Source organism: Myotis myotis, unplaced genomic scaffold, assembly GCF_014108235.1.
Source record: "Myotis myotis isolate mMyoMyo1 unplaced genomic scaffold, mMyoMyo1.p scaffold_m19_p_18, whole genome shotgun sequence".
Classification (NCBI taxonomy): Eukaryota; Metazoa; Chordata; class Mammalia; order Chiroptera; family Vespertilionidae; genus Myotis; species Myotis myotis.
In genome coordinates this window covers 42,701,890-42,716,525 of record NW_023416322.1, presented here as the reverse complement: position 1 = coordinate 42,716,525, position 14,636 = coordinate 42,701,890, and the positions used below count along the sequence as shown (strand labels likewise).

At 61.4% G+C, this 14,636-nt stretch overlaps 1 protein-coding gene across 4 annotated transcripts in view; it reads left to right on the top strand.

Moving 5' to 3' along the window:
* Positions 1-14,636, top strand: part of RIPOR2 (RHO family interacting cell polarization regulator 2) — a 77,706-nt gene that overhangs the window by 10,318 nt on the left and 52,752 nt on the right. Inside the window, exon 1 of one of the 4 annotated variants that reach the window (XM_036343037.1) lies at positions 12,386-12,535. The exons of the other annotated variants lie outside the window; for them this stretch is intronic. Within the exon in view, the coding sequence (XP_036198930.1) occupies positions 12,472-12,535 (64 nt within the window). The 5' untranslated portion in view covers positions 12,386-12,471. Of the gene's footprint in view, positions 1-12,385; positions 12,536-14,636 lie in introns of those variants that run through there. 4 annotated transcript variants of the gene reach the window in all.

Sequence of the window (14,636 nt, the reverse complement as noted above, 5' to 3'; positions counted from 1 at the left end):
TCGCCCAACCCCCCAAACCCACCCCCGCCCCTTCTGGCAACCGTCAGTCTGCGCTCTGCATAAGACGGGAATCATTATAACATTACTCACGTCTTACGGACCAGAACAGGGGTCCTCAAACTGCGGCCCGCGGGCCACATGCGCCTCCGAAAACATTTATCCGGCCCGCCGGTGTTTTTGCCGCCGCTGCCTGTTGCTTAGCAGCCGACTAGTTCTTTTTTAAACTACAGTCCGGCCCTCCAACAGTCTGAGGGACAGTGAGCTGGCCCCCTGTTTAAAAAGTTTGAGGGCCCCTGGACTAGAACATTGTGAGTAATCAGCCATTTTCAAAAATACAGCATTTTAACTCGTTTGGGGTGAAGATATTTACCATGTACTAGGTCCTTATATGACCGTCTGACAAACTGACACAGAGCATCCATTTTCATGTAAAAAACCATGATATCAGCCAACGACTCGGATTCTTGGGGCGTCCCCTCCCCCCCCCCCAACGTAAGCAAGTCCCTGGGACCCAATGAGCTTCTTTACTGTCTAAGAAATGGAGACACTAAGGCGTGATCTTCCTGCCCTGGCTGGTGTGGCTCAGTGGGTAGAGCTCGGCCTGCGGACCAGGTTCAATTCCGGCCAAGGACACCTACCTCGTCCTCCCCGCCCAGAGCCTGGTCGGAGGCAACCAATCGATGTGTCGCTCTCACATCCAGGTTTCCCTGTTTTTCTCTCCCTTTCCCCTCTCCCTAAAAAGCAATGGAAAAATATCCTCGGGTGAGGATTAACAAAAAAAAAGGAAAATGTTCTTTTATTTGTTTGTTTTTTGGCAAAATGCATACTCCGTGGCCTGAGCAGGCGGCACGCTCACCTGGGGAGTGAGTCTCCCTGGGCCACAGGAACCAGGCAACCTGAGCGGCAGGAGGGGACCGGGCCGTTCCCGCGCCGCCCTGTCCACACGGGCGCCGGGCACATGGACGGTGAGCTGCTGGGCCGCGCCCCCGGGCACCCGGCGCGGCCTGGCCCCTGAGCACCGCCGGCCACGGCCCACGGCCCACCGCCCACCGCCCTGGGGCACGGGCCACGTAGGGGCGACGCTGGTTTGCCTTTCCTACACTGAGTCACACACACGTTCACTGCGAACGTGTCCGCCCTCCGTTATGAAAGAAAGATGTCAGGAGCTGGAAATTGCCGACACGTTAACCTCGGAGAGGGCGACACCCAGGCAAATACTGTGGCTTCGGGCCACTTCCCATCACACCCCGACGGCCGAGGCCCAGGGCCGTCCAGAGCCAGTTCCACCCAACTCTGCTTCAGCGACACCAGGACGCGGCCCCGCCTCGCTCCCTGACCTCGGGCTGAGGGATGAGGCGCCAGCGTGCTCCGTGGCTGAGCCCCGGCTACGAACGGGGAGGCCCCTGAGCCCACGGACCGGACCGGGAGGGCCCCTGAGCCGACGGACCGGACTGGGAGGCCCCTGAGCCGACGGACCGGACCGGGAGGCCACTGAGCCGACGGACCGGGAGGGCCCCTGAGCCGACGGACCGGGAGGGCCCCTGAGCCGACGGACCGGGAGGGCCACTGAGCCGACGGACCGGACTGGGAGGCCCCTGAGCCGACGGACCGGACCGGGAGGCCACTGAGCCGACGGACCGGGAGGGCCCCTGAGCCGACGGACCGGGAGGGCCCCTGAGCCGACGGACCGGACCGGGAGGCCACTGAGCCGACGGACCGGGAGGGCCCCTGAGCCGACGGACCGGGAGGGCCACTGAGCCGACGGACCGGGAGGGCCCCTGAGCCGACGGACCGGACTGGGAGGGCCCTGAGCCGACGGACCGGGAGGCCACTGAGCCTACGAACCGGGAGGCCACTGAGCCGACGGGCCGGGAGGGCCCCCTGAGCCAACGGACCGGGAGGCCACTGAGCCGACGGACCGGGAGGGCCCCTGAGCCGACGGACCGGACTGGGAGGCCCCTGAGCCGACGGACCGGACCGGGAGGCCACTGAGCCGACGGACCGGGAGGGCCCCTGAGCCGACGGACCGGGAGGGCCACTGAGCCGACGGACCGGACTGGGAGGCCCCTGAGCCGACGGACCGGACCGGGAGGCCACTGAGCCGACGGACCGGGAGGGCCCTGAGCCGACGGACCGGGAGGCCACTGAGCCGACGGACCGGGAGGGCCCTGAGCCGACGGACCGGGAGGGCCCTGAGCCGACGGACCGGGAGGGCCCTGAGCCGACGGACCGGAGGGCCCTGAGCCGACGGACCGGAGGGCCCTGAGCCGAGGCGGCCAGTGCGCTGCTGCCTCTTCACTGGGGAGCCCAGGGGCCCGCGGGGAGGGACCCGGGAAATACTTGTCGGGGAGGCAGCTGGGAGCCCGGGCACAGAACGCAGCCGGAAAGCCTCTCCAGGGATCAAGTTCTTTGTAGCCTGCGGTTCTCAGCGAACGCTGCGCCCTTTGTCCCCTGTGGCGAGCAGAGCGCAGGCCCAGGGAGAGGAATCCCGAGCATTCCAGACCCGCCCTGCGCCTGCGTCTCAGACCGAGGTGGGGAGAGGGTCCCCCGGGAAGAGAGCGAGTGAATGCGCTCACTCAGGGCCGGAGACCGGCTCCCAGCAGCTCAGGCTGCCTCTCTGCTCCCACCTACAGCCGCCCCCCCCACACCGGCCGCCCCCCCCCAGCCCAGCTCCAGCGCCAGGGGCGCCTCTGCCGTGTGGGGACAGGGACCTGGCCGGGGAACAGACCCAGGAGCCCGAGCGTGGAGCCGCCCTGGCTCCGTGACACCCTGCCCGCAGCCCGCCCGTGCCCACCGGTGCTGCCCGTGGGCACCGACAGGCGGAGAGTTCTGGAGCGTTCTGTGCCCACCACCCTCTTTCACCCTTCACCCTACAGGTGTGAGGGCCGCCTGCTTCCCTAATTCACAACCCACAGAGGCACCGCAGTCCAACAGCAGGAAACGAAAGAAAAGCCACAGCTTGGCCCTGTGCGCACCTCAGAGGAGCACTCAGCTCTGTCCTACCTGCACACACACAAACGCGCACCTGTGCCGGGCCTGGGTGGCTCAGTGGGTGGGGGTCGGCCTGTGAACCAGGAGGTCAGGGTTCCATTCCCAGTCAGGGCACAGGCTCAGGTGGGGGGCTCGACCCCCAGTAGGGGGCGTGCAGGAAGCAGCCGACCCATGGTTCTTTCTCAGCACTGATGTCTCTACCTCTCCCTTCCTCTCTGAAATCAATAAAAATGTATTTTTAAATGAAATAAATAAAAATGCGTATCTCTGCAGAACGTTATGTTGTCGGGCACGTTGAAGACGCCCAGGTGTCCTGCTCGTGCCCGCTCGTGGTGACACGTGGGAGGGTAAGGTCTGGGGAAGGATGCCCGCTTCCATGGCTCAGCGCCTGTGGCTCCTCAGGATAAACGAGGACGTGCTCCACTTCCTCTACGCATTTCGGAATCTGGCAGCTGATGAGTCACTCTAAATAAATCCCGTGTCTATTGGACTATCTGCAGCTTCTCAGAGGCTCTGGGCTCAGCAATGCTTGGGAGTACGGAGCATTCGACTGACGGTGTGTATTCCCAGCTGCTTGCATGACAGGGTGCACAATAAATGCTGGCTGGGTGGGTGGATGGATGGATGGATGGATGGAAGGAAGGAAGGGTGGATGTATGGGGAATGGATGGGTGGATGGATGGATGGGTCAATGGGAGGGATGGATGGATGGATGGATGGATGGATCAATGGGATGGATGGATGGATCAGTGGGATGGATGGATCAGTGGGATGGATGGATGGAGCAATAGGATGGATGGATGGGTCAATGCGATGGATGGATGGATGATGGATGGATCAATGGGATGGATGGATGGATCAGTGGGATGGATGGATGGAACAATAGGATGGATGGATGGGTCAATGGGATGGATGGAAGGATGGATGGATGGGTCAATGGGATGGATGGATGGATGGATGGATCAATGGGATGGATGGATGGATGGATGGATGGATGGATGGGTCAATGGGATGGATGGATGGACGGATGGATCAATGGGATGGATGGATGGATCAGTGGGATGGATGGATGGAACAATAGGATGGATGGATGGGTCAATGGGATGGATGGAAGGATGGATGGATGGGTCAATGGGATGGATGGATGGATGGATGGATGGATCAATGGGATGGATGGATGGATGGATGGATGGATGGGTCAATGGGATGGATGGATGGATGGATGGATCAATGGGATGGATGGATGGATCAGTGGGATGGATGGATGGAACAATAGGATGGATGGATGGATGGATGGATGGGTCAATGGGATGGATGGATGGATGGATGGATGGATCAATGGGATGGATGGATGGATGGATGGATGGATCAATGGGATGGATGGATGGATGGATGATGGATGGATCAATGGGATGGATGGATGGATGGATGATGGATGGGTCAATGGGATGGATGGATGGATGGATGGATGGATGGCTCAATGGGATGGATGGATGGATGATGGATGGATCAATGGGATGGATGGATGGATGCATGCATGCATGTATGATGGATGGAAAGAAGAATAGAAGAGGGGAGAGTGACAGAGGGTTGAAGACAGAAATAACAGCCGTGCGGACAGGCTGGCAGGTGGTGGAGCATTGACTACTCTGCCCTTCACCTCGCCACCTGCCCAGCCAACCACCTCACTTGTTCCCTCCTTCTGTAGGTTTCTCATGTTGTGTTCTCACATGTTGTGCAAAACAGTACAACCGAGTACAGAACGTGTGGTCATCCTATTTCTGCATCCTCTGTTGCTTCATCGCATTTCAAAAGCGGCGTGGCTTCGCATCCGTTCATTCCGCGGGAGGCAGGGGTGTGGCAATGCCGCGCGGGAGGCAGGGGTGTGGCAATGCCGCGGGCTCACCATTCACCAGAGTTATCTCTGGACCCAGCGGAAGGTGAGGGCGGGCCGCTGCGGGGAGTTATCTCCACCACAAGTTCCGTTCCCAGCGCCACCTTATCCCGGCCAGGAGCAAGAAAAGGGAACTAGACGTGACACTGAGGCCGGGCAGCCTGTGGCGTAGGGACAGTACAGATCTCCTCCCGTAAATGCAAGAAGCAAGATCTGAACGTTCCTTTTAACCCAACTTTCCTAATGTTCCCGCCATGACATGTCCCTATCCCCGCGTTTCTCGTCTCTATTCAGCGTCTTTACACGGTTTTCACTTTAGTGCATGAACGAGAGGCGGAGCCAGGAGCGGCAGCCAGGGGCGGGGCGGCAGCCGGCAGCCGGCGGAGAGCAGCATCACGCCGCACGGCACCGTGTGGTCCTTCCTGCCCAGCTTCCCGGGGGCTCCTTTCCCAGAGGCCTCCTCCGCGTCAAAGGAGCTGGGTGACTTCTGCTCCGGTCGTTGGCGATCCATCATGGAAAGACCCCTGCTGGCCCTGGCCGGTGTGGCCCAGTGGATAGGGCATCGGCCTGCAGACCACAGGGTCCCGGGTTCGATTCTGGTCAAGGGCACGTACTTCGGTTGCAGGCTTCTCCCCAGCCGGGGCCGTGGTCAGGGCACGTGCAGGAAGCAATCAATTACCGTGTTTCTCTCACATGGATGTTTCTCTCTGTCTCCCCCTCTCCCTCCCACTCCCTCAACATCAGTGGAGAGACACCCTCGGGTGAGGATTCACAACAACAAGGACAGACACCGGCTCAGGGCCACAGGCCTGGGCGGGCTGAGCGTTCCCCTGAGCAACGTCGTGTGCGCCTCGCTCCCCGGGCCGGGGTCTGCGGTGCTTGGAGGGCAACGCGGTCCTTCCAAACCTAGAAACCGAATCGGCCGCCGGTGAGGGCGGGCGGCTCTTCCGCGAGGGGCGGCGGATGAAGCTCAGGTGGAGCAGAGCTCGCGCCCGCCCTCAGGGCTCCGCGTGGGTGGGCACCTTCTGACGTCCCAGCACCCAGGGGACTCGCCCCAGAAAAGCTGGGAGTCGCCCCTCATCCATTCAGCGAAGGTCTGGGGGCCGCTGGTCCCGTCGGGCTGCAAGGCCGTTCCTCCCGCTGCCCTGGGATCTGTGAGTCTAAAATCAATGTGTTTTTGTTTGTTTGTTTGTTGTGGGTTTTTTAAAAAATATTTTCATTGATTTCAGAGAGGAAGGGAGAGAGAAAGAGAGAGAAACATCAATGATGAGAACGCCCCACACTGGGGGTCAAGCCCGCAACCCGGGCCTGTGCCCTGACCGGGAATCCACCCTGACCTGGTTCCTAGGTGGATGCTCAAGGACTGGGCCACAGCTCAGAGCTAAAACCGGTCAGCTTTACGCAGAGCCCGCAGCCTCAGGTCCGACGCCTGGGCTGTGCTCTGGGAGACCGTGGAGGCAGCACGGGAAAGAAAAGGTCTGCGAAGTCAGCCCGCCCGCCTCGCCCGCCCGTCCCCTTCAATACAGCGGGACGTCACACCGAACCCCCTTCTTCCCTCACACGACTCAGGAGCGACACGCACGCCTCCCCGTCCCAGGAGGAACGTGGCTTATTGGCATCCACATCAGCCTCACCAGGAGACCAGGGGATCCCAGGGCTGTGCAGAGCTAACCTGGGGCCCAAGCTCTCCTGAGAGCAGGGCAGACTGCTGGGGAGGGGGGAGGGGGGAGGGGGGAGGGGTGGGGGAGGGGAGAGGGGGAGGGACCTTGCTTTAGGGACAGGCCTCCCCGTGCAGGCTGCGCTGGTCCACGCAGCACCGGGACAGAACGATGACCGTCAGGTCGTGTCTGTCTCCCTGGCCACCCACTGCTTTGCATGAAGCTCTCACTCCAAAGCACCAGGTTAACGAAACTCCACTGGGCGCCCCGCACAGCACCCGCCCCAAACCATGGCCCAGGGCACCTGTACCATTGCCCAGAGAACACCCGCACCCCAGCGGGAGGGGAGGGGGGGCAGGCAGCTGGGTGCCACTGCAGGTCTCGCCTGAGGTCACATCTGGGCTAGGGAGGGAGTAGGCCTGCCCCTCCCCCACTCCCTCACCCCTCCCTCACGCCACACCCAATGCCTCCCCTTCATCCTTGGTTGAAACACTGGGTGAAATTTCCTCAGAACGGAATTCACCCATCATCCTAACATTCCTCCACCGCCACCCCTTCCCCAGCCCAGCAGTCCCGCCTCCTGGCCTCTGGCTGCCCAGCTTCTCATCCTGGGGATAGGGAGGCCCTGCCCGTCACCCCACGGGTGTCCATCGCATTGGAAGGTGGAAACCCACGGATTAGATGGAGGGAAGTGGACATTTTTTAAAAATATGTTTTTTGCCCTAGCCGACTTGGCTCAGTAGATAGAGCGTAGGCCTATGGACTGAAGGGTCCCAGGTTCGATTCAGATCAGGGCACAGGCCTGGGTTGTGGGCTCGATTCCCAGTGGGGGGCATGCAGGAGGCAGCCCCTCAATGATCTTCTCATCATTGATGTTCTTATCTCTCCCTCTCCCTTCCTCTCTGAAATCAATAAAAATATTTTTATATTTTTAAAAAATGTATTTTTTTTATTGATTTCAAAGAGGAAGGGAGAGGGAGAGAGAGACACATCAGTGATGAGAGAGAATCATGGATCAGCTGCCTCCTGCACGCCCCACACTGGGGATGGAGCCCACAACCCTGGCATGTGTCCTGATCGGAATCGAACCCGGGACCCTTCGGTCCCCAGGCTGATGCTCTATCCACTGAACCACACCTGCTAGAAACAACCTTTAGACCCTTCGACCTCGGGGTAGTTTTGTGAGGCTCAGGTTCAGGGTTTGGTCCGGTGTTGGCAGGGCCGCTCCTCTCGGCTCACCTCCCACCTGAGGCCCCGTGCCTTCTCCTTCTCGCTTCTCCCCCCCCCCCCCCCCCCCCCGGGGCCCACGCCCTTGTTTATGAGCCTGTGGTCTCAGAGAGGATGGGCGGCCTTAGCCTGTTGTCGCGCCCAATATAGCTCTAGGAAGAGAAGGGCTTGTTTTGAAGAGGTGAGCGGGCGGGGCTGGCGGGCGTGTGCAGCGACGGGAACCCACAGGTTGCTGTCAGGGCCCCTGGGCCGGAGGGAACTCAGAGACAAACGGGCGGGAGGAGGAGGAGGGCGAGGGGAGGGGAGGGGGCCTGGCCCTCAACACAGACCCTCGGTGTCCTGACCCCCCTGCAGCTCGGCCCACACGATGGGGGACAGACATTGGAAATGGGCCGCTGGGCAGGAATGTCAGAGGAGAAACACCGTGCAGACGGGCCTCATCAGACATTGGAAATGGGCCGCAGGGAGACCTTCAGGTGCAATGAGAGGGCCCTGGGCAGTAACGTGAGGCCATAAAAACAAAGATCATGGGCAAAGGCACTTGCATAACTAAATACAAAGGCATGAATGCAGAAGCGTGACTGTATCTGTGCTTCCAATTCCCCCGTCTTACCTCAGTGACCCAGCATGAAGGGATGCGCGTAAAGCTGTGTCCATGGCGCCCGAATGTGAAGATGGAATTTATTCGGCAGCAGAGAGGTCAGAGGGCGGGACGCCCGGTGAGGATTCCATTTCACGGGTTCTGAGTCGGATTCAAAAACTTCAGTCCAAGAGCTGGGAAGTCGAAAAGCCAGGACGTAAACTTCCTTCTGTCAAATCTCGGAACCAGTCCCTCTTATGCCAATGAAGTCACCATGCCTGGCCGGCGGGGCTCAGCGGTTGAGCGTCGACCTGTGAACCAGGAGGTCAGGGTTCGAGTCCCGGTCAGGGCACAGGCCCGGGTTGCGGGCTCGATCCCCCGTGTGGGGCGTGCAGGAGGCAGCCGGTCAATGATTCTCTCTCCTCACTGATGTTTCTATCGCTCTCTCCCTCTCCCTTCCTCTCTGAAATCAATTAAAAACAATGTTTTTTTTTTAAAGAAGAGACTATTCTGTCCTGCAGGCCTCCCAGCACCTGCCATAAGCGACCCTGAGCGTGGCTCCCACAGCCAAGAGGGACCCCTAAACCGGGGCGGGGGGCACGAGGGCTGTCCCACAAGGTGGCACCCCCTCTCTGCGACGTGGAGATGGGCCACCATTAAACATTCTGACCCGCAGGCCCCGCAGCTGGGTCGCGGCGTTTGCGTATTTCACCGGCAGAGTTACCCGAAGATGAGATTATTTCTGGTTCTGCGAGGGGTGTTTTGGGCCTTCTGTTTCTTTCTTGATTCCAACCACTCCTCATGGTTTCAATTCCTCTCTCCCACTGGGTTCTCCTTTCTGCGCTGGACCTTTCTTACCCCCAGTTATTTCACGTTCTTTTCCTTCTGAGAAGCAGTAACGGACGCCTCCTGTTTCAGCCACAGGGGGCATGGAAGCGGCTGCGTCAGGGGCTGGGTCGTGTGGAACAGTGAAAACCAACAGTGTGTCACCTCCTGATGTGAGGACTCGGTGACAGCGATCAGCTCCGTATTTATTCGTGGTGAACGTTTCTGCATGGTTTGCTGTTTATTAAAAAAAAAAAAATTACCGCCCAGCTGGTATGGCTCAGTGGATAGAGTGTCAGCCTGTGGACTGAAGGGTCCCGGGTGCGATTCCCGGTCAGGGCACAGGCCCGGGTTGTGGGCTCGATCCCCAGTGGGGGCGTGCAGGAGGCAACTGATCCACGATTCTCTCTCATCACTGGTGTTTCTCTCTCTCTTCCCCTCTCCCTTCCTCTCTGAAACCAATAAAAATATATTTGTAAAAAAATTGCCATCTGTGAAGTGCTGGGAGGAGGAAATGTGAGCCACCGTGAGCTGTCATCCCCGGGGCACCGGCTTCACCACTTTCTGTGTCCGCGTCTGGAGAATCGCCTAACAAAGCACCCAAACCAGGAGGCGCGAGTAACAGACATTCGTTCCTTCAGGCCTGCAGGCCGGCGGCCGAGGCCAGGGTGTCCGCAGGCCTGGCTCCTTCTGACTTATCTATTTATCTTAAGTACATTTTCATGGACTTCAGAGAAGAAGGGAGAGGGGGTGAGAGAGAAACATCCATGAGGAGAGAGAATCATGGATCGGCTGCCTCCTGCACGCCCCACAGGGGATTGAGCCCACAACCCGGGCCTGTGCCCTGACTGGGAATCGAACCCTGACCTCCTGGTTCCTAGGTCGATGCTCAACCCCTGAGCCACACCGGCGGGGCGGGCCAGGCTGGTTCCTTCTGGGGTGGAGAAAGGGGCGTGTTCCCTGACTCACCCCGTGTCGGCTGGTGGCGGGCCGTCCTTGGTGGGCCTTCATCTTGTCCTGGCCTCGTCCCTGCATCCACATCTCCCCTTCGCTTAAGGACGAGTCACACTGGGTTAGGAGCCTCCTGCCCCTGCCCCCCCCAGCCCAAGGACGACCTCATCTCCACCAGTCACATCAGCAGTGGCCGCATTTCCAAACGAGGTCACGTTCCGAGGTCCTGGGGTTCGGACTTCCACACAGGCCTGGGAGTTCAACAATTCGGCCGTCACAGAAGGTTTCAATACTGTGTTTGCTCGGCCGGCGTGGCTCAGTGGCTGAGCGTGGCCTCGGAACCAGGAGGTCAGGGTTCAATTCCCCGTCAGGGCACAGGCCCGGGTTGTGGGCTCGATCCCCAGTGGGGAGCCTGCAGGAGGCAGCTGATCGATGATTCTCTCACCATTGATGTCTCTCTCCCTCCCTCTCCCTCCCTCTCTGAAATCAATAAATATATATTTTAAAAAAAGGACTGCGGTAGCGTCCCCGCTGACCTTCATGGAGGGAGAGGTCCCGGGTTCTCTCAGCACCGAGAGGCTCTTCAAACGCACTCGATGCACGGAGCTGCCACCACGCCCCTCTCCGAACGCCCAAAACCCAGGACACGACAGCCGCACGCTGGGAGGACGGGAGCAGCAGGAACCCGCACGCAGTGTGGGGGCAGCCACGCTGGAGGACAGGGCGAGGTTCTTACAAAACCACACACTCTCGCCCGACGATCCAGCCACCGTGCTCCGCGGTGCTGACCCGAAGGACCCGAACTCTCAGGTTCACACAGAAGCCGGCACGTGGTGTTGGCAGCAGCTTCGTTCACAATTGCCGGAAGCCACCAGATGTGCTTCCGTGGGCGGATGGGTCAATACACGGTGCCCATCCGGACAGGGAACATGAGGAGGGACGGAGCCGAGACGACACGGAGGAGACTCAGACGCCCGTTACCAAGCGCAGGAGGCCCTCCCGCAGGCGGCACCGACCGGCTCCAGCTCCACGGCGCCCGGGAAAGGCGGAGCGGGGAGACGGTGCCGAGGCCGGCGGTGGCCAGGGCTTGGGGGAGACACACGGCCGAGCACCGGCTTTCAGGGCAACAGAACTACTTTGCCTGATGCGATCATGGTGGATACAGGACATCACACGACTGTCAACCCACAGAACCTACACCACCGGGAGCAAACCCTACGCTGAGCGACGGCTCCAGGTGAGGCGTGCCGGGGGCCCCGCGGTGATCGCCCACGTGCCCCCGACGGGGGTGCTGGCGTGGGGAGGCCCCTGTGCGGGGCAGGCGGCACCTGGGGATCTCTCCATGCGGCTGAGCCTAAACCTGCTCTAAAAGGACGTCTATGAAAATACGCCCACTCATCGCAGCAACTACGAAGCTCCAGACGTGAGCCCCTCGGTCCGGAGCTCCCACCCCCTCTCCATCCGCGTTGTCCGAGCTCCTGACCCCCCGAGAGGTGTCCCCGCCACACAGGGCCTGGGAACCCCCGGATGAAGCTGCAGGACCCCTCGGAGATTTGGGCTTGAACAGCCACCCAGCACTCGGCACTTGGGGCGTCGGCTACGGCGGTTCCACTGCCCATGCTCCCCCCCCCACGCTCCCCCCATGCTCCCCCCCACACTCGGGGCGGCTCCTCTGCGGGGAGCGGCCTGTTGGGTCCCATCGTCTCCTTTAGCCGGAGAGTCTGCAGCATCAGACTGGGCCAGGGCTGTGGCATGGACGTTGCTTGACCCAAACCAGTTATGTATGTGCCGGCCACCAGTCTCCCTGCCCCAGGAACAGCCTGGCTGCATGCGAAGCCTGGTGTCAGCGTGGCACAGTCTGGAAAGACGTGGGCACAGGAAAAGGGCCCCAGTCGCCTCGTGCGGGGGAAGCCGGTCCCTCCGGGCGCCGGCGGCTTCGGCAGATAAACCGTCCCTGCCGCCAGGACAGGGGACACGGGAGCCCCTCGCTCATCACCGCCCACTGGGTCCCGACCCCCACGCGGTGCCGGCCACCTTCCTCTCTAGGACGATGTGAAAGCTGTGGCTCCGACAGGGAGCGGGCTCCGGGCAGCCCCCTTCCAGAAAGTTCCCGCCTCTCGGGGGCTGGGAAGGTCCCGCCTGGGATGCAGGCTCCCGAGGGCTCCCAGGGGGCCCTGCACACGCTGAGGCTGCCCCCCCCCCCGCCCCTCCCCTCGGAGGCGGAAGCTGCCCTCCCCGGGGCTTAGGCAACGGGAAGGAAGCCGCGCAGGGCACAGCAGCTGGGGCGCCAGGGCTGCAGCTGCCACCGCTGCCGGCTCTGCCACTGGGCGCGACCACCCTCCAGGATGCAGTCTCCGGACCCGGGGCAGTTCCTGGGCGACGAGGAGGAGGAGGACGTTTTCGGGGAAGGTAAGCGCGTCTTTCCGGCAGGAGCCATCTGACCGGCTGGAACTCCTGCCAGGGCTGGGCAGGGGCCTGGGACCTGGGTGCATCTGGACGGACGGCGGCGGCGTGGCAGCGGGTGGCGTGGCGGCACTGATCGGTCCAGGCGCCTGAGGAAGGCGAGGCAGAGTCGGGGCAGGGCAGGGGCAGGGTTCTGCATGGACTTTGCTTTGGGTCATGACTGCACGGTGTTGAGTTTAGCTCGGAAAATAGAACTCTCTCTCCCCTCCTCCTCCTCTGCGCTGTGGGAGCTCACAGCAGGGCTGCCAGGGGCAGGTGCACACGGGGACCAGGGGGTTCTCCAGGGAACCCTCCACTCTGACCTGCAGGCCCGCCGCTCCCCTTTGATCTTTCTGTCACTCTTCCTCCGACCCCAACTCTCCCTGCCTCGCCCTCTCCCTCCCAGGCGGGATCTGTGGCCGGAACACCACCCACCCACCCACCCGCCCGCCGGCACCGCGGGCTTCCCTTCCTATGTCCCTGCTCCCCTCAGGCCGCCGGGGAGCGGGGTGTGGCCCTTGGGGGTGATTTTAAGTGCTAACTGGTCATCACAGCCGGGGGCTGTAAATGCTGCCTGGCAGCGGGCCCAGGCCGGGCTCCGTGGAGCTGTCTGGGCTCAGGCTCAGGCTCAGGGACTTCACACACGGGTGCTTTTCCCTAGAACCACGTCTAGTGCTTTTTCAGAAACTCTATCACGGCTTCTGTCAGGAGCACCAGCACCTGGGGTCCTCCCCTCTGGGCAGTCCCCGCAGGGAGTCCAGGCCCCTGAATGCGTCTCAGACCCTCTCGCCACCGAGTGGTGCAGGGTGTCACCACGATCAGCCTTTGCTTGGCGTCTGACTTTCCGTTGTGCTGTTCTGGCCTCAGAAATCCGTGAATCCGCGGAGTGGGTCTGATCACAGGGAGCGTCAGCGAGTCAGGAACACCCCCGCCTCCGGCTGTGGCCGGCTCTCCTGCTGCGACGCCGGCGACCGGTCTCCCTGCGGCCGGACCTCAGGGTCCGTTGTTCCCCTCGGAGGTGTTTCCCCTTCGGGGCCTAAAACCAAACGGCCCTCAACCAGGACCGAAGCCGAGGTCGAGCACTTCCTTCCCCAAAGGGGTTTCGGGGTTACATCCAGCGACAGCGCTAACAGGCGCCACCTACAGACGGACGCGCGCACTGCGGGCTGTGTGCGCCCCACCCAGCCCCACAGAGGTCAGATGGCAGCAAGGAGCCCTGGGAGCCTGGAGTGTTCTCTCTCTCTCTCTCTCTCTCTCTCTCTCTCTCTCTCTCTCTCTCCCCCCCCCCCCCCCCCCCCCCCCCGGCCTGAGCGTTCATGGGCATCAGACAAGATTCAGATCCAATTTCTCCTGCCTCCCAGGACCTACGCAGCCTGAGCCTCGCATTTCACTTGCCAAACCTCAGTGTCCCCCATGGGCTCGGGACAGCCGTTCCCTACTGGGGGGTGGAGAGCTTTCCAAGCAGACTCCTCCCAGGGCCCTGCTGCTCCCTCCTGTGCCCGCACTTCCTGCTGCCCAGGCCATGCTCTCGCTGAGCTCACCTCCAAGGACGAGGAGAATCCCTGCAAAGCCCACACCCGGCGCCTGTGCTTTCGGTTCCCAGAGCCCGTCGCGCCTTCGCCGGTTGTGTGGGAGCTTGTCCGGGGGGTGAGCAGGGTGGTCTCGGCGGGGGCACTGCCTGGGCGCGGCCACCTCCTTGGCTCTGTGCCTCCCAGCAGGTTCCTCACCCTCCCTGTGCCTCGGTTTACTCGCTCAGAAAACAGCCTCACAGGCAGGCCGCCCAGCCGGTGTCAGGGAACGTGCTTTGCCTCGCTCGCGGCAAGCACTCAAAAAGTGCGAATTCTGCCCGGCCGGCACGGCTCAGGGGTTGAGCGTCGACCTATGAACCAGGAGGTCACAGTTCCATTCCTGGTTGGGGCACACGCCCAGGTTGTGGGCTCCATCCCCACTGGGGGGCGTGCAGGAGGCAGCTGATCCATGATTCTCTCTCATCATGGATGTCTATCTCTATCTATCTCTATCTCTTTCACTTCCTCTATGAAATCAATAAAAAATAGTTTTTAGAAGA